This window comes from Amia ocellicauda, chromosome 1 (genome assembly GCF_036373705.1).
Source record: "Amia ocellicauda isolate fAmiCal2 chromosome 1, fAmiCal2.hap1, whole genome shotgun sequence".
NCBI classification, from domain to species: Eukaryota; Metazoa; Chordata; class Actinopteri; order Amiiformes; family Amiidae; genus Amia; species Amia ocellicauda.
The window spans coordinates 16,966,541-16,985,656 of record NC_089850.1 but is presented as its reverse complement, the minus strand read 5'-3'; the positions used below and the strand labels follow the sequence as shown (position 1 = coordinate 16,985,656).

The 19,116-nt window shown below is 40.1% G+C and overlaps 1 protein-coding gene across 1 annotated transcript in view; it reads right to left on the bottom strand.

The window, feature by feature from the left end:
- ush2a (Usher syndrome 2A (autosomal recessive, mild)) overlaps positions 1–19,116 on the bottom strand; it is a 243,804-nt gene that overhangs the window by 90,895 nt on the left and 133,793 nt on the right. Inside the window, exons 41-45 of the mRNA XM_066697388.1 lie at positions 8,774–9,402; positions 4,496–4,824; positions 2,663–2,785; positions 2,151–2,314; positions 1,091–1,300 (exon numbers count right to left, since the gene is read on the bottom strand). Of these exons, the coding sequence (XP_066553485.1) occupies positions 1,091–1,300; positions 2,151–2,314; positions 2,663–2,785; positions 4,496–4,824; positions 8,774–9,402 (1,455 nt within the window). The remainder of the gene's footprint in view (positions 1–1,090; positions 1,301–2,150; positions 2,315–2,662; positions 2,786–4,495; positions 4,825–8,773; positions 9,403–19,116) is intronic.

The window sequence follows — 19,116 nt, the reverse complement described above, 5'->3', positions numbered from 1 at the left end:
ATGAAATAGAGGTATATTCAGGATGAAGAGTAGTGTGTGCATAAGAGGAAAAGTTTAAAACAAAATTTAGCTGGGGGATGATTTTGGCATTCTTGTTCTTACTGACTGGTGAACATTTTAAAGCAGTTTCAGCAAATACTGTACAGCACCACAGAAGACAAATGTCTCAACGTAGAGACTGACAGAGTGAGGGTTTGAGAAACTCTGCTGAACTTTGTCATATCTGTCCTTCACTGCGGCGAAATTTCAGATATGGGGGAAGGGAGGGATGGAGGCCTTAAATACTTGTTCACATGTTTTACCATGTATTGGATCTCAGGTAATACTTGAATAATCTGATTTATTGTGCTGTTGAGCTGCATTTTAAACATTTAAAACTGAATTTCAGGAACAGTCTGGAAGCTAATCTGTCAAATGTGTAACTAATAATTCTGGAACAAATGCAAAAAATCCAGAGGATATCCAGAAACGAGGGAAAGAGCTAATAATGTGATGCTCCACGGTATTTCCTTAACCTGCAGTCGTGATGTTCAGGGAAGATGCAGACAGATGTGTGAGGACATGCGTTCTCAGGAAGGTAAGGAAGGGGCCGTGTTCCTGCTGCTTGGGGGATGACACAGAGGGAATTGTTCTGACGGGTTATTGCTGTGCCGGATACCTCTGGGGACTGAGGGGCAGCCCGGTGTTTCAGAGTCTTTTTAAAAGGGCTCTGCTTCACTGAACAAATCACTTCAAGGAAAAAAAAACTAACAAAGAAAAACATTAGTAGTTTTTAAAATTATTTGATTTATCGACGGGGAACTCAGTCCAGACTACACCGTGGACAGAAGGGGGGTGAGGGCGGAGAGGGGCACAGACTGCTAATATCTTGCGCTCAAGTCCTTTGGGTCTCTTTGGGACCTTTTATTGATCCGCCACTTGACGCCACGCCGCACTTAAGCATTCTAACATTTTATCCCTTTTTTTCTTTTAATAACAGGAAATGTCATTATGGAAGAATGACTGATCTCAACCCTGACTGACTGAGAAAGAGAAAAAAGAAAAAGGAAAGGAAAATCAATGCTTTCCATTCCCAGACACAGACACTGACCTCCATCACTTGTGGTAGAGAAGACCTCCTTGCTGTCAACTGCATGAGCCCCGTTGAAGACCCAGATGGAGAGCTGGTACTGTGTGTTTGGGCGCAGGTCCCCAATCACCGTGGAGTTCACGCCAGGGGGAAACGCGACGGAGCGGTTGTAGTGGGATGAGTTAATGAAGAGTGAGTAGAGCTCCACCTCTCCCTGCAGGGCCTGCAGCGCTGAGGGACAACACGGTTAAGAGCTACCACAGTCACACTCAGAACAATTACGAACACACAATAAGCACGTCATTTTTAAGCTTTGCAAATACTGGAAGAGAGTGACATATTATCCACTGCTGACCAGTTAAAGCAATGTAGAGAAATGGCGCCATTCTCAATGCCATGCATTGTCACTGCCTCACCAACAGTGCAGGGTCCCTTCAGAAACTCAACCCTATTCTTAACAGAAATCCAAGATTAATTTTAGCCCTGATCAAAATATGACTCTAATATCTAATGGCAGCACTGTGGAAACGTGGTTAGGGCTCTGGACTCATAAGCGGAAGGTTGGGGGTTCAAATGCCGGGTGGGTTCAAGTTACCCTTGAGCAAGGTACTTCAGTAAAATACCCAGCTGTATAAATGGGTACAAATGTAAGTCACCCTGGAAAAGAGTATCTGTGACGATAATGTAATATCAGCTGCACACTTCATTGTCCTACAAAACAAACCTCAAAATAATACTATGTAAAACAACCAAAATGTAACAAAGCAAAAAAAGGGCAAAAAACAGCCTGAAGACCAACACTAGCTATCAACAAAATATCTAGGCCTATCCTAATCTTGATGAACGTTTGAGTATACTGGGGTCTACAAACTACACCAGCTGACACATGTTGCATGTTGAACTTACATGTTCAACTGACAGAAACAACTCTGCTCTAGTAGACCTATTGTAAAAGGTGAGGTAAGGGTACACAGTGTGGATCAGGCATCTTCCCCCCATGATGTTTATTTCAAGATCATGTGGGGTGACAGTGAAAGTGCAGGTATACAGCACTATAGTACAAGATGGTAAAAAGACTTACATGGGTGAGTCCAGGCCACTTCTATAGCTGTATGGTTCAAAGTCTGAGCCATCAGGGTGCTTCCACTGATGGGAATGCCAGCCAGAGTGCGTCCAGTGACCTCCTCCCCAGAGGCATAACCCACATCATTATGTACGAGCAGCTTGTATTGATATGTTGTAAACCTATTGGGGGGGGGGAGAGAACAAACACACTGTAATTTTTGAAATTATTTGATAATTTCTGCAATTAGGCATTTTAACTTTATCTGGAACCCTGTGAGATCCACTAAGTAAAAACAAAAAATAGCAAGAAACCACAAACTACAAAAGCCTGAAACAAACAGTTTTCCCCCCCTTTTTTGCCATCACAGAAAAATGCCGATTGGCTGCGGAAGATTAGCAGGAAACAATTTAATTCTTGAATATTTGCTTAATATATCTTTAAACAGTATTAAAAGATGGCATCAGTGCACAAAACAGATTTGTACACACGGGCAAAGTTTGTTTTAAAGCTAATTTTTGTAATCTCACCTGCTAAGGCCTTTATCTTCATAAAACAATTTGGGTCCTGCGTAAATATTGTACCACAGATTCAAATCTTCAGGGGGATGGGAGAGCAGTGGTTGGTGGGTTTTTCGTCTCAGCAGTTCATATCTGAGGGTGAGAGACGCACATGGATTATCACGGCTCCTTTTTGTTACAATTCTCTTGCTACTTCCCTCGCCTGTTTTGCTCGGTCCACATTTTGTTGTGTGTGTGTTATTTTGTGTGTCCCCATCCCCCCAATACTAATGCTAATTTTGCCCATAATCAAAAGAGCTCAGCTTAATGTACGGTTTATAAGCCCTGTTAAATAAACACCGCACACATAAGCAGTCATGAATTTTAATGATCTTTCTTGAAAACAGACCTTTATTTACAGCCTTAATCGGCTGCAAAACAGACAGAAGCAATGGCATACACCCTCAGAAATGTAATCAGGAGAAGTTATAGAGGTGTGTGTATATATATATATTTCCCAAATGCTCCAATTAATTACTAGTAACTTGAAAATGACTGCATTGCTCAATGAGCTGAGATTCATATTGCTCACACAAAAGGAATCCAATACCATATAACCTGTACTGGATGATACAAATGTCCCCCCCATGCTTTCTGTAATGCTGATTAAAAGAATATAAAATAAATAAATAATAAAAAAATACATTTAAAAAAACACAATCTTTCAATTCAAAGGAATTATAATTTGAAATTGTTTTGGGTTATTATTATTATTGGTTAATAGTTAATTTTCTGTAACTGGATTACATACATTTTAATTATAGTCTAAGGACATTCACATTTTCAATTTGTCATATCAATACAGCATATGCAAATGTTAACAAGCCTGATGATGTGTTCGCTTTTTCATAATGCCATTAATTCATCTTTTTTATGTAATAACTTGAAGGACTAAATTAATATAATTCAAATATTTGTTTAAGAACAAAGATTGCAACAGCCTTGTGGTCAATTTTTGGGGAATCCTGAACTCAGTACTGTATCGACTGTAGTAGAATATTTCAGGTTCTACAGCTCTGGAAAAAATGTAAACCACAGAAATCAATGTTAAGTGGTCTCTTAATTTTTTCCAGAGCTGTATATTCTTGAGCACCTTTTCTATTCTCTCTCCCAGTCATGTTAATATTACTGAAACATTTAACTGAAACCTCGCCCTGCTTCACAGTTTTAATTAAAAGGCTAAATAATTGATTCTCTTGAGGTTCCCAGAGTTATTCAAACTTGAGCGGGAATGAAAATCGAAGGACAACCCCATTTGCAGAAGACCTGTTTGCTGTTCGTGACTATTTATTGATTTCTGTTATTCACCTCCCTGCGTTTGTTTATTGGTCGTAAACCTGCCAGCATTATGACCTTTAAGGTTTGCGTTTCAATGAAATACAAATGAAAGGGTTTTCAGGCATGCAGGGTAAGGGTTGGGACTCATAAAATATAGACCGTAGGACCTGATTTCACACAACCCAGTGCTCCTCCAGTGCCCCCACAATAAGACGTGGGCACCACCTGTGGCCTGGGGAGGAAGTTCATCTATTCATTGTGATCATCAAGCAGGATTAAACATTTTGAAACTCATTTGTGGAGATCCTTTATTTAAACCAGTAAATAATGAAAATTACTGCCCACTGTTTTAATGTTGTTGTTTTTTGCTATTTTAGGGCACCCTCCCAAGAATGTGGCTCTACTACAGACGTCCCCCTTCCCTCCCTTGTCAAGACTCTCCATCCCAAGCTGTGAAAATGGGTCACGCAGAGTATTTTACTTTAGTAGAACAAAACAAACAACCAAAAAAAGGAAAGGACCTACTTCAAATTTGGCCCATTAGGTCTTGATGGCGGTTGCCAGGAAATGGCAAGAAAGGACTCACTAACAGCAGTGACTGAGAGGGGGCTGAGGCCCTGTGGCATTGTGGGTAATGTAGTCACCGAAGTGGGCAAGCTCTCAGTACATCCTCCGATGAGACCACTGCCCCCAGAGCAAGCGAGGATGGTGACAGAGTAGTTGGTGTGAGGGACCAGATTGGTCACCGTGTAGTTGGACAGCGAGGTGTTCGTAATGGCAATGCGGGGGTCTGGCAGGCGAATCTCATAGCGGAGAATCTCCCCGTTGGAAATGAGAGGAGCGCTCCACACAACCTGCAAAGTCAACACAGCAGCATTTCAGTTAGCCAGTCATACGAGTGTTGGCAGCCTTCAAATGGGCCCATGTTTAATTCATTCAGCTGAATCAACATGGTTTATTACATTGCATTTATTTATTCATTCTATTTTTTCCGTAGTTAACTGGACACCAATAATATTAATTCCAGCTGATTCACCAGAGAAACGACAGAGTTGTACTACAACTCCATAGGCCTCTGTAGGCGTCGAGATAAAATTATTGGCACCCCCGTCTGAATACATCATTTACATACAATCTTTGTTACAACGAGCTAGAATTCATTGGTATGCGATAGGGATATCATTTATAAATGTCCAGACAAATAATCAATATATAATCGAACGGGAAGAATTCATGAATACCGTTCAGGGCTCCCACCCTTGGTTAAAAATAATTCTCCATGACATTTCAGACATTTTCCGTGACACAATCACTTTTAAATCCATGGATGTCAGCGTGCATCTGTAATCGCGATCGCACCCTGGGCCCCTGTCATGATTTGCCTTTGTTGCTGGAAAAGGATGACGAGACGAGATTAGCCACAATATTCGAGTGCATTCTGAGGCCTGGGCTCTAACGTTAACACGACCCGTGCATTAATGTCGGTTCTCCCCAATCGTGGCTTATGTGGGAAATATCTTGTTATCAATTTCCTATTCTCCAAAGCGTAATGCCTTTATTAATGCGATGCTAAACTGGCATGGCTCACAGCAGCTGGAGGCTGTCTGAAACCTTTTTATCCCGGCGATTCAGCAACAACAATAGAGGGCCGTTTCCAACACTCTGACTGCATAAAAGGCATTAGATGCTTTTAGACAAGCTTTGAAAATGATGGCACACATTGCAGTGACAAGACTCTGACAGACGGGGAACAGAATATTTGTTTTGATTGTGGATAAAAATCAAAACCCAACAACTGCTGATGAACTGAAAAAGGCCCTGTGTGTAAGGGTACAGGGTTGACAGAGAGTTTAACGTGTAAGGTTGCTTATAAGCTGCTAAAGTTAATGAAAACTGAAATCATTTATGTGCCAGATACCCATTCTTACTTCAGAATAATAAATATAAAACCTGCTTTTAGTTAACAGCCTTCACACATTGGGGACATTGTCCTTTTTAGTGCATTGTTTAGTGTTTCACCTTCATACAGTACGACCCTGTTATTATACTGAGCAGCACTGAAGGACTGTCGATGTGTATGACTGTCACTTATTGACTAGCGGTTGGCAACCCTGGTCTTCAGAGGGCAGCAGTGTCTGCTGGTTTCTGTTCCTGCTCAACTCTAAGTTACCTAGTTGAACCACGTGCTTGGTAAATTGAACCTGCTAAGCCTTGTCTCCAGGCTTAAAGACCCATACAACCTAAAGGACCGTGGTCTTCCAGAAGCTTTCAGAAACAGAGTCACCCACTACTTGACTGTTCTCTTGTTTTTGAATAAGCACAAAATCAGCACCGGGATGCTGAATCTACGTGTGTTGAAGACCAGAAATTCAGGCTTCTCTGATGTTTGAAACATCAAAACAATGTGAAATGTTGGATTAAAAGAATGAGCCATTCAGAAGAACACACGCATTTAAGGATGTGTTAGGGATTATAAGAGTTATTAAAAAAGTCAAGGCACTCAGTTTGCACATAAGAGTGCTTAGCTTTGACAATAAAATGCAAATCTACTTTATTCCAAAAGAACGAATGAAAAAAAGGATAATTTATATCTGCAATGTATATCGGCCCAAAATATGCAAATTCCTATCAAACAAGAACCTGAATCAATATTTTGCAAAGGCAATTATGGTTCTTTTAATCTTTTCTTCCCCCAGATTTCATTCATTCAATAAACAAAAGAACAAATAAATAAATAAATTACTTGAAGAGGTTTTACAATATCCTGGATAATCTCCTCTGCTGAACGAGGAAACGCCAAACAACAGGATCATCTCATAGTTTCAGGGGAATGTAACCACGTTTGCTTGTCATTCTCTTAGAAAATACACACCGATATGTCAGCTTGGCATCACCATTACGTCAAATTCATAAAACAACAACAAAAAAACAATAACAGAAGATACACAGACATTCAGATCCAATGCCAACAGAGAACACTGCAGGGGAAACCTGAGCCGGTAGTTAACAGTACACCCCTTTATATATTACTAAAGCTATTCTTTATGGATACACTACACACGTGTGAATGGCTACAATGGTTGTAGGGCATTAAACATCTGGTAAATCTGAAGCTGTTGTATTTATAAACGCAGTGGTTAACTGACAAATCAAAATGATAAAAGAAAAGGAAAGCGTAGGTTAAAGAAATGAATAATTAAAGACGTTTTATGGTAATGTTGCCTTTGTTTTGATTTGTAAGTATTCCCACCAATATTTTTGGCATGCGTACAGGTCTGCACAGAGACGTGTGTGTGGGTGTATTTATACAAAGAGGCTCCTAAGCTGCAAAACCCTCTTGTTTGGTTACATTAATTTCCCTTGCATCAAACTTGTACACAAGCCAAAACACTGCTAGCTACCCTGATCTCTGGAGTATAGTTTCTATTGAATTACAAGAATAACTAGGATGTTCGTGGAGGGCTTTATGTGCCTATTAAAAATGTGGATATTAGCTTTGCTTGTATTTGGCACCTTCTAAGATGTTTTTCTTTTTTTTAAATCAAGGTAATGAAACTGCAAAACTTCTGCCAATTATTGAACGTGAAGACGTGGAACTCTAATCAGAATTGATTGAGACCTAAAAATAAAGTAACCCGTGGAAGACAAGTTCCTTTATAATGGAATTCCATTAATAAAAATCTGATCAAAGCGGGATGAATTTTAAGTTATAAATGCTGGCCAGTGAATTAAAATGACTTGCCGCAAGCAGGACTCTTACCATATCAAGGTCACATTTAAGGGATTTATACTTTTTGCACTGGCAGTCGTTATTAGTTGCTCCAGTAAAAATATATAAAAATTTAATTAAATTCTATTAAAAATGTAAAATTATATGGACTGACAATGTACTGTGTTCTATGCAAAGGGAACAGAGAACAGAGCTGCGATCTCATCTAAATTATAGACCTTCTCTCAGTCACTAAGCCCTAAAATGCATACATTTCATGTTTTATGTCCTTACAAATACAACAACAGAAAGATAAAATACATAAATATGTTTCCCCCATCCACAAAAAATAAAGGTTTCATTTGAATCACATAATTGATAGGTGTTGAAAAACAGAGCGGACAGGAAGTGCAATCCCTGGGGAATGCAGCTCTCTATTGTCTTAAAGAATCAGAGTGGGCATCAAAAACACTTGGGGGAAGAGTAGGAACCCCACCACACACACACGGTGCTGTGCTGTCTTGTCAACACAGAAAAAGCGGCTCTTATGCCACACAGCTTGCTGGGGATTTAACAGCATTCATAAAAGGCAAAAACGCACTGAACACATATGAATTAATGTTTCCGATTGAGCCGTGTGCCTGGAAATCAGCACCAAATTGCCATAACAATGGGGTGGATCAGATTGGCCTCGAGATTCCTATGGTTTAGAAAGAGAATATCTGCTGGGGCTGATTTGTCTCCCTGCCCCATAGTGGCTCAGCCCGAGTAAGCCAGAAAATTGCCAGTCTGATTGATTTAACCCAGTCAAGAGGACCTGACCCAATCCAGTACATTCCAAGGGCACTCGTCCAATTTTAGTCGTCCAAAAATTCAAGCTATTCACGCCCTTGGAAGGCAGAGATGGGCTTTTGAAATGCCACTCACATGAAGAAGAGCCATCCCTGCCATCATCCCACAGCCATCTGTATCTGTGCTCCTGCTGTACGTTTTATGCAGTGGAGTATTGTTTCAAACTATTGGAGGAATGAAGAAAGACACCTTTTCTTTTCTCTTTTACACACTTTTTAAATGGGGTGCTAAGTGAAACCTACCTGGACTGCATCTGGTCCCAAAACGGACACCTCAGGTTGCTTCAGACCAGCGGGTCTCGAGGGTCTCGTCGTGACTTCCGTCCAGCCGCTGCTGTTCACGCCTCCGTTCAGGGTGGCCACCACGATGCGGTACTCATAGGTGGTCCACGGACTCAAGGCCGCGGAGCTGTCCAAATGACTCAGGGGCTCATGGGCTTGTACGGTCACCACAGTAGAGACCTGTTGGGTGCCCCAGAGCCTCCTCTCAACTGTATAGTTCCTTACCTCACCGTTGGGCTGTCGGGGAGGTTCCCACGACAGTAGCACAGAGGTGGGCGTGTCTGAGAAGAGCCGCGGAGCTGAGATGTCTTCGGGTGGCCCTGGTGATGTATGGAAGGAATGGGACTCGGGAGACAGGGAACACCCCACAGCCGTACAGCCCTCCACCTGGATTGTATAGTGTGTGTAGGGGTGTAAATGAGCTGCTACGTATGCTGTGCTATTGCCAGGCACCACGGCCTTCAACTCGCCATTCTGGTAGATGTTATAGCGAGTGATGAGACCGTTGGGCCGAGACGGGTGCTGCCAAGTGATGGTTGCCCTCTTTGGGTGGATTTCAGATATGAGAGGCGGGTCCACTGGCCCAGGTTCTGCAATGGAAGCGAAACAATGATGTCAAGTCAGTTTAAGTCATCCTTCTCTGAGGTGATGAAAGGAAAAAACACCCCTGTCCTACATCAATTAACTGATTGATGATGGGGTTTTTTCAAGGATCACTTTTAACCAGTCAGGAACTTAATTCTGTCCATATACATCCAGTATGTTGTGAGGGCCCAGTATATTTGAGGTATAAGTTTGATAATATAAAATCCTTGTATTAAACTTGTATTGAAATTATTTCACTGATGATGTGTATAGTTTTAAATTAAAGTGTATTTTTTGTGCAATTAAAGATTAATGACAACAGTGGCCTTTTCATTACGTCACCAAGCCATATTGGACAAAAAACTCAGGCCTCCTCTCCTCCTCTTTCTCCCCTTTGATTTTGTGTCTTTAATGAATTGCCGCAATCAAGGAGATTCCATTTTCAATGAAATCATAAACTTAAACGGTCATCTTTCCATCTTTAATTTAATCTTAGGGAGGGGAGAGAGAGAGAGAGAGGGTTTAGGATGGAGCAACATTCAGCAAACATTTTTTAATACTGTCCGATATTTAATATTTTTCAAAACCTGTCTTCCATTTTCTGTGATATTAAATGTCAATCTATTATAGCCTTTGGGGAGTTACACAAAACTGAAATGATGGCTTCAAAAATGATATCCGTCAGTTTTGCAAAACACTAGATATGTATTGCGCTGCGAGACCTTGGCCGGGATGTCATATGAGGATATTTTATAATTAGCCAGTAGTTTGTACATTAAAGTGCCTAGACAGACATCCTGAGGTGTACTACTGAACTGCAGGTTCTATTTTTCCATTTGCCTTGTTCATGAAACTGCAACCCCAATGAATCTACAACATTTAAGAAAATCTGTAATACCTTTTTAAGAACGCACTGTAGCTACTCAGACCTGTTGCAAACCCAAAAGTCAAAAGTCACTGCTATGTCTTCTCACTCACCATATATCCTTATTCCTAATACAATGATAAAATGAAATTATATGCAGCAAGGGGTTTTGAAATGCCTGCCTTATACACAAAGAATGGCACCACAAGGACATTTGTTACCGTTTCTTGTTTGTGTAGTGCCAGACAGGTGCAAATCACTTCCCTAAATCAATACATGCCCAAGTCACTTACAGAAGACAACTTCAGTCAAGTCTTTGTTTATCCAAGTTAAATATAAAACTACAGTTATGCATTTATTCAGTGAAGGTTATATGACCAGAAGACCAACTATTTATAATACTGTGCTTTGAAGTATTGCTGTGAATGGGCAGAAATACTGTAATCACTTAAGTTTGTGACTGGTCATTTTCTGTGAGTGGTTTTACCCAAGCTGTTGAAGCCAAGACATCCTTCTGTCTAACCCACGCTGTCAGCCAGGGTCATTTTCATAATTACATATACAATGGGTGGTGTACGCTGCATGTGAATAAGACAGCAATATGACACCACAAAAACATCACTAGTTACAGCTATGTTGGTCGTCTTCATTGTGCTACCAGCTCAAACAACCACATTGTCGGCGCTCTGCCAATCTGGAAAGAAAACATTACATTCATATATATTCTGCATAAATTCAATAGCAATGCAAACACACAGAATGAATCTAAAAACCATTAGAGTCACCTCCACCAAGTAAATGTTATGCAATTAACTTTCTAAAAATTCCTGTGAACACTTCAGTGAACAAGAAAGTAAATTTATATATTTGATAATTTTAAGAAGCGCATGTACGCAAGATAAACATGTCTTTTAAAATGTTAAGCTTGTACACTATTATATTTTTCCTGGTTAACTCTCCCGCAAACCTCTGACTACCTCAAACTGTCTAACGGACAAAATACGTAATGCTTCCATTTGTTTACCATCTTTCATGTGTTAGGTTTGTCGGGTGATCAGACAACAACAAAGTGGAACACGTGGATTGTGGACGGCGCTTAATCAGAGTGGATTTGGGAAATACCAACCTGTCACGTGAAAGTGGGGGCATAAACGCAGAAGAGAAAATAATTGGATGTGAAAATTAATGTAGAAATACACTGTTTGGGTCAGCTGAGGATTCATCCCTTTTGGGATACACATGCACTCTCTTTTCTCCCTGTTTTGCACTGAACGCCTCATAAAAGCTCATTTTAAGAGCAGGTTTCCTCCTTCATTTACATCCCACTGGAAAGAAATAGCACGTTGCAGACAAGGGCAGCCTGGATCAAGGTGACTGCCTCTTCTTCGTGCTGCGCTGATGATGATTAACACAGATGGCCGAGTCCAGCGTTTAAACCGGAAAGACAACTTTAAATAGTTGTAAGTGGTGAACCCCCCACCACCCTCCCCCATCTGCTGAAGAAAACGGCCTCACTACCTCACCGGAGAAAAAGGTGTGAATAAAAAGAACTGATATTGCTGACTATATCAATCCGAATCATTTTAAAAATCTAAATTGGTCTAAAGGGAAAGCACCGAAAGTTGTATGAACTTAGGAAGAAAAATCCTGCTGTGCAACATACAAGAAAAGAAGAAAAGAAAAAAGGTGCCGATTCTGAGTGTTTTCTGTAAAGCAGCCGAGCGGTGACAGGAACTTCCCTTTGTAAATGCCATTTTGTAACAGACTTTTCTCCAGGTAAAGGTATCACTTTGTTTTAGTTATTTTAGAGGAATATCCACACAATTACAAGACATACAACAATTTAAATAATGTTCACACTCTTATGGCAAATAATCCCTCACTGAAGCTACTTCACTGACTAATGACTAATATTTAATTACATTATTATTATTTATGGAGAAGGTTGTTGTGTAGCTGCATCAGGTTAGTGTCTGTGTGTCTGACATCAGTCCCGGCAGAGAAAGAGAGAGAAGTGAGAGGGTTCAATTCCAGCAAAGGGGAGCTCGGGTCCTTCTGCTCCCTCACAGTTTCCTCTCCATTGCACTCCAGGTCCCTGAGGCTCTAGGGCCCCACAACAGACACAGCGTCTGCAGGGAGGCAAACCCGGATTGCAATGCCACGCATGCACAGATCCCCCCACCCCACAGAGCCTCATAACCTCCAGATCTCAGATTATAGCAACGCAATGGCAACTGTTAACACAATCGATGTTATTACTGTATTTCTATAGCTGATTGCAGGCATGTATATTTACACTAAATCAACTGCAAAAAAATAAATACAAATCACTTCGCACATGTACAATTTCCTGCACCTGCAACATCAACCAAAAAAAAAAAAAAAAAAGTATAAATATTTTTGTGCCCTGCCTGATTTAAAAACACTAATTGTGGCTATTGTGTTTATAATCGCAACCCCAATTTTCCCATTTATCTACTTCCTGTTATGGTTATGAGTAATTTATTTTACTGCAACTGTGACAGTAGCTGCCGATTTAGCTCTTTCAACCTTCTGATAAATAAACAATGCACAGATCTGACCTTTAGGTTAACAGGTTTTTATGCTTGCTCCACTCAGCACTCTAACTGATTCAATTACCACACGGGTTCAGGAGCTTCCATGAATACTGAAAAAGCCCGGCCACATGCTTGCATAGGTGTTGAACAGCAAATTCAATGCAGCTCTCTTGAGAAATTCCTTAATTGTAAATAATTTTACCACACGAGACAATCAAGTCACCTTGAATGTGAAACCCCCAGCCCCCCCACCCCCTTCCCTCCCCTCCTCTGGTCTGTAGAGGCGAAGTGTTATTTAAGCTTTACTGGTCTGTGTTAAAATCTGCAATTTGAAGGGCTGTTAAGTTTTTCAATTGAAATTTCATTTAAGATGCAGGTGCTTTTTATTTTATTGATGCTTTACTGCTCTTGGGGTACAAGCAAGAACACAGTGCAATAACACAAGTCGGCCTCAATCAGCGATCAGTAACAGCTGTAATTTCAGGACGTTTAGAAATCCTGGGAACGGGGCTTCTCGAGAACTATAAATCGCAGCGATGGAGAAGGAAAAAAAACACGACTGCGGTTCGCTGGGCCTTAAATGACATTTATAAAAATTTAGTTAGCTCAGTAATAATGAAATCAAATGACAAGGAGAGAAAAAAATTGGTTGTTTTCAGAATTTCATTTTTGGTTTCAGACTGTATTTTATGTCAAGCTAAAATGGCTCATTTTGTGGTGAATGGGCTGTTTTTCAGTTCATCTTGTTCAGTCACAAGAGTTTTTTTATTCATGTAAACTGATAAAATTGTATTAATTATGCACATTAAAAGGTTATTAATACGTATAAAAAACATATGTACTGGACAATGCATACATATTGATATGCCTTTTTCAAAACCGTACGTTAGAACAACTAAGCTGGTCTGAAAGACAGACTATATTGAGGGACAATACCAATAATCCCAATTAATTATTTTCTGAGCTAATTAATTGCACGACGAGAAATTGAGATGTTTGCCAACAAGATGCTTATTTCTAGGGATAAAAATGGTATCACACTGAATGATACACTGAGAGATGCTTTTTATCCAAATGAAAAAAAATACATTCAATCACTATGTTTTTGTATTGAAAGGAATTCAGAACATAAATTATGCATAAAGTAATAAAGACTTTGAAAAATCGCAACACATCGTGATTCTCCCCCCCCACCAGTTATTGGGAACATTTTCATGTTTTTGTTCATTTTATGGCACTGTGCTTTGTTCTGCCAACTGGAATGCTCTAATTAATATATAATCATGCTATAAAGATAATGTAAAACATTTGCAAAAACATTCATTGTGTGGTACTTCAGTAATAACCAGAAAAAAAATTGGCTTTTGTACATAGAAAAGTTTATGTTCACAAAGCTAGCTATCACATCCCAGAAGTTTCGGATTCGTGGAGGAAATTACATTAAAAAAGATGGTTATAAAATTTTAATGGAATGATAAAAGTGAAAAACCAGACATGCTGCTGAATACTTAAAATCTCCACAGATCATGTGCAGGTCTTTAAGTGTGAAATCAATGTGGAAAAGCATGTTGTTAGAGACTGTGCCAAGGGAATCTGTTAACTTACAGTAGAATAAAATAAACAAAACGCTGTCGGCTTTCATTACAGGAGATCAGCCCAGGAGTCTTCTAAGAGGAGCGTTCAAAAGGTACTGTGTGTAAATGTGGAGTCAGGCAGAGGTTCTGTTAAAATAAACACCATGCCTGTACACAATGAGTATTCAGGACAACCCCAGTAGACGTGTGTAAGGTAAATCAAGTTTATTTTTGGCCTAGACTGGCTTGACTAAGGGAATGATGACCTGGCTGTGAGGACAACAGGAATCCCCCCACCAGGTGGAATGAGCCAAGATGCTGCACGGGCGCTGTTTGGGGTGGAGGGGGAATGCAAAGCAACAGATGCTGGGATAGTGCGTTAGTTGCCGGACCCTAATACGTGGGAAGTCACAAGCGGGACTGGGGTCTTCCTTCTTCTGAACTTCAGTTTAAAACTCCATTTAACTCCATTTGGAAGCCTTATTTTACATCAGTAATATCTTGTTCTCTTAGTTTCTCTGTTGCCAGTACCAAATAGTTAATTGACCGGCTAATGGCTACAGTCCTTGTCCTTACAATGGGAGAGATGAGAGAGACTGGTTTGAAAACGTCCTCCAACATGGGCACTTTCATTCATGGGTTGGGCAAATGACAACTATAGGGTTATAGAGGCTCTCTATGATAGACCTTGGGATTCCCAGGCTCCCAGTAAGCCATAGGGGTCGCTGTTGCTCTGTAAGCAAGCCTCAGCTGTCTCAAGCCCACTGTAACACTGTCCCAGTGGAAAACCCTGTGCACAGTGGATTCTAGATCCCAGTTTCTAAACTGTGTTGCCTGGTGTTTTGTCTTTTTCTAGGTTTCATTTTGACCACATCTCACTCTTCAGTTAGTCTGTCTGGCATGAAAACAATCAGATTTACAAACTGGTGACACATCAGCATGGCTTAAATCTAAGGTGAAGCAGGATTCAAGACATTATATTAAAGCAGGGATGAAGTAAAGACTGCAGACCAAAACTAAGTTCTGAAGTATACGGATTAAAACTGAAATTCTTCCAACTGAAATGTTCCAAAAGGTATATAAGCAAATGTGCAGTGACTATCTGAGATGGAGACATCAAAAAAAAGAAAAGAAAAAGAAAAAAGGAAAACAGATGGAACATTCCTGGGGAGAAAAATATGACAAGTCTCCGCTTCATTTTCACCTTGTATGTCCTTTACCCTATACACTGTAACATTATTTTGAAAAATATCCCACGATTCCTTCAACTGCTAATTTAGTACTGGGATTTCAAGTACTATTTCATAGTGATGGGATATGCAATGAAATGCGAAAGTGTTTATTAGCAATGGAAACCCAGATCCACTCCGCCAGGCCTGTTGTGATTCTTCACCAGCCACTCGCTCTGTCGTTATCCAATCCTCACAGGGCGGCGATACTTGATCTGACGCTGCTTGTGAATGAGTTAATGTCAGAGGCTAAAATAGGTCTCACCTCTGATAAGGAAAATGTATTCTCAGACACTGATCATTTTGAAGCAGATGTTTTCTAGATTTTTCCACTGTAGTCGGGCGACATATTTATAACATCTCAATGTCACAGAGGTCGCAAACAGGTTTATTTATTTATTTATCTTTAGATTGCGTCACAAATCAGGAAATAATCATGGATTGGTTTGTGAATTTGAACAATTAGGAAAATATGATAAAATAAGTTTTCAGAAATCACATTTCCAAAGCACTTGAAACTCAAATAGCTACAATTTGTTACTTCTGAAGATGTTTCTGTGTGTTATTAAAATGTTATAAATGTGCTTAAATTATAGCAGCTACTAATTTCTAATTGGTGTCAATCTGTTTTCAGAGAAAATTACATTTAACAATTAAATGTTGGTAACACTTTACAATAGGTTTCCCAAATTACAGATTATTAACATAGTAGGTACTCAGTAACTACATCTTACTTAAGTGTAATTATGCATTTCTTAACATGTACTTAATGAGTAAAAAGTGGACCATGCCCAGTATAGCTCCAAAGGCATCCTTACCAGACAAATGCATACTTAGATATACCGTTAATAATTTGTACACAGTAATATTTAATAATAATACATGCATAATTACATTGTTATTATGAGTGAGTAACATGTAGTTAATGAGTACCTACTATGTTAATAAAGTATAATTTTGGAGACCTATTGTAAAGTGTAACCTAAATATTTTTGCTGGTCTTGCTGCGCTGAATATTGTAGAAAATACTGCAGTTGGGTAATAATGTATTCATTATTTGTTGTTGTTGCAATTGTTAAATAGTGCCAAAATGCTTACACATTGTATGTGTGTGTATTGAGTGATTTATTACATGGCAACACACGATCATCGAAATAAAGGGCCGAGATTAAGCACAAAAGACAGCACATGAAGTGTAGGCTTATAGTGTGCATGAATAATGACCACGAAGAACTGAGAACGAAGCAAAGGAGCTTGTGATCTTGCAAGTCTACATAAAAAAGAATGTTGTTAAAAGACAAATAGTGTTCTCTGTCATCAATATGAAAAAAGTTATGAAAAAATTATGCATTTAGCAAAACGGGACTTTTGGAAAGTACGTTGTAGCCCATCTGTCACCTGCTGCAAACAGTGATTTAAAAAAGGAGATCAAAAAGCATCACTGATTCATTGTACATAGAAATGTTTCATCAGAGATTAATACAGTACTTAGCACTGTTTAAGTATTCTCTAATTTCCACATACGTCTGTCACTGCCTAAACTCTGCCTTTGAAAGTTAACTCTCAATAATATTTCGTATCATCTGACCAACATGTTTGGAAGCTGGCAATTTGCTTTTCTTTAGATTTCATCCCCTTCTCCAGAATGAAAGAAAATTGTATACATGCGCAGAACTGGACGTGAGGAAATGCTCAGAAAGACGGCTCTGCTGCCCAACTGTTGCCGGGAGTGGAATTTTTATGACCGGAGAGGCCATGAACATTCCTGCACACATCCACAGTCCAATGGTACTCACTAATGAGCCTTGAAAAAACTGCAACCTGTTCTTCCCGATAGCAGCACTCTCTCTTCCGTGTCTAGACCAGTTCAATCTGAGCAGCAGGACGTCATTTAGACACTCTGAAAAAAAACTTACTGAAAAAAGTTCTGACACGAATGCTACGGGGCATTAATTGACCATTTGGAAGGGGGGGGGGGGGCATTTTACATAGTAATAAAGAGGTGATACAGCCCATTTGAATTGTATGCAAATACTGGTGGGATAATTATAATGTATGTGATAATAGGCTGAAGTATAATTAATTTATAACTTACCAAAGAGTCTCTGTTATGAACTCTAATATGATTCTATTATAGTAATTAGACCACAATGACACGTTCTAGGTCACCTACAAGATACACTCTCTTATGTTCCCGTGACTGTTGATGCAGACATCTCTGTGCCCATCTTGGCTGACACCTGGGCTCAGTGCTTTCCTGCGTATGCACACAAAAAAATAAAAAAAACAATTTCTCCGTGCAGCCAGCCTCACATTTATGTGTGAGATGTAACTGATCCTTACAATTACTTTAAAAAAAAATAAAAATATATATATATATAAGTCACATAAATATATCTAAGATTCTGCAGCAGAAGAGATCGTGTTATTATATGCAAAATTAATTAAGAGATTAATTATATTCAAATTTTCTTAACAAATACACAGATCAGCTATAACATTATGACCACCTCCCTAATATTGTGTAGGTCCCCCTTTTGCCACTAAAACAGCCCTGACCCGTCAAGGCATGGACTCCACTAGACCTCTGAAGGTGTGCTGTGGTATCTGGCACCAAGACGTTAGCAGCAGATCCTTTAAGTCCTGTAAGTTGCGAGGTGGGGCCTCCATGGATCGGACTTGTTTGTCCAGCACATCCCACAGATGCTCGATTGGATTGAGATCTGGGGAATTTGGAGGCCAAGTCAACACCTTGAACTCGTGATTCATCAGACCAGTCCACCTTCTTCCATTGCTCCGTGGTCCAGTTCTGATGCTCACGTGCCCATTGTAGGCGCTTTCGTCAGTGGACAGGGGTCAGCATGGGCACCCTGACTGGTCTGCGGCTACGCAGCCCCACACGCAACAAACTGCGATGCACTGTGTGTTCTGACACCTTTCTATCAGAACCAGCATTCACTTTTTCAGCAATTTGAGCTACAGTAGCTCGTCTGTTGGATCGGACCACACGGGCCAGCCTTCACTCCCCACGTGCATCAATGAGTCTTGGCCGCCCATGACCCTGTCGCCGGTTCACCGCTTTTCCTTCCTTGGACCACTTTTGATAGGTCCTGACCACTGCAGACCGGGAACACCCCACAAGAGCTGCAGTTTTGGAGATGCTGTGACCCAGTCATCTAGCCATCACAATTTGGCCCTTGTCAGAGTCGCTCAGATCCTTACGCTGCCCATTTTTCCGGCTTCTAACACATCAACTTTGAGGACAAAATGTTCATTTGCTGCCTAATATATCCCACACACTGACAGGTGCCATGATAACAAGATTATCAGTGTTATTCACTTATCCTGTCAGTGGTCATAATGTTATGGCTGATCGGTGTATGTCAGTTAACACAGTATCAGCAGTGAATAGGGTAGTTTTTATATAAATGTTAGTGTACTTGCCAGATAAAAAATAATAATCTGTAAAACACTCAAATCTGAGGCTGACTAC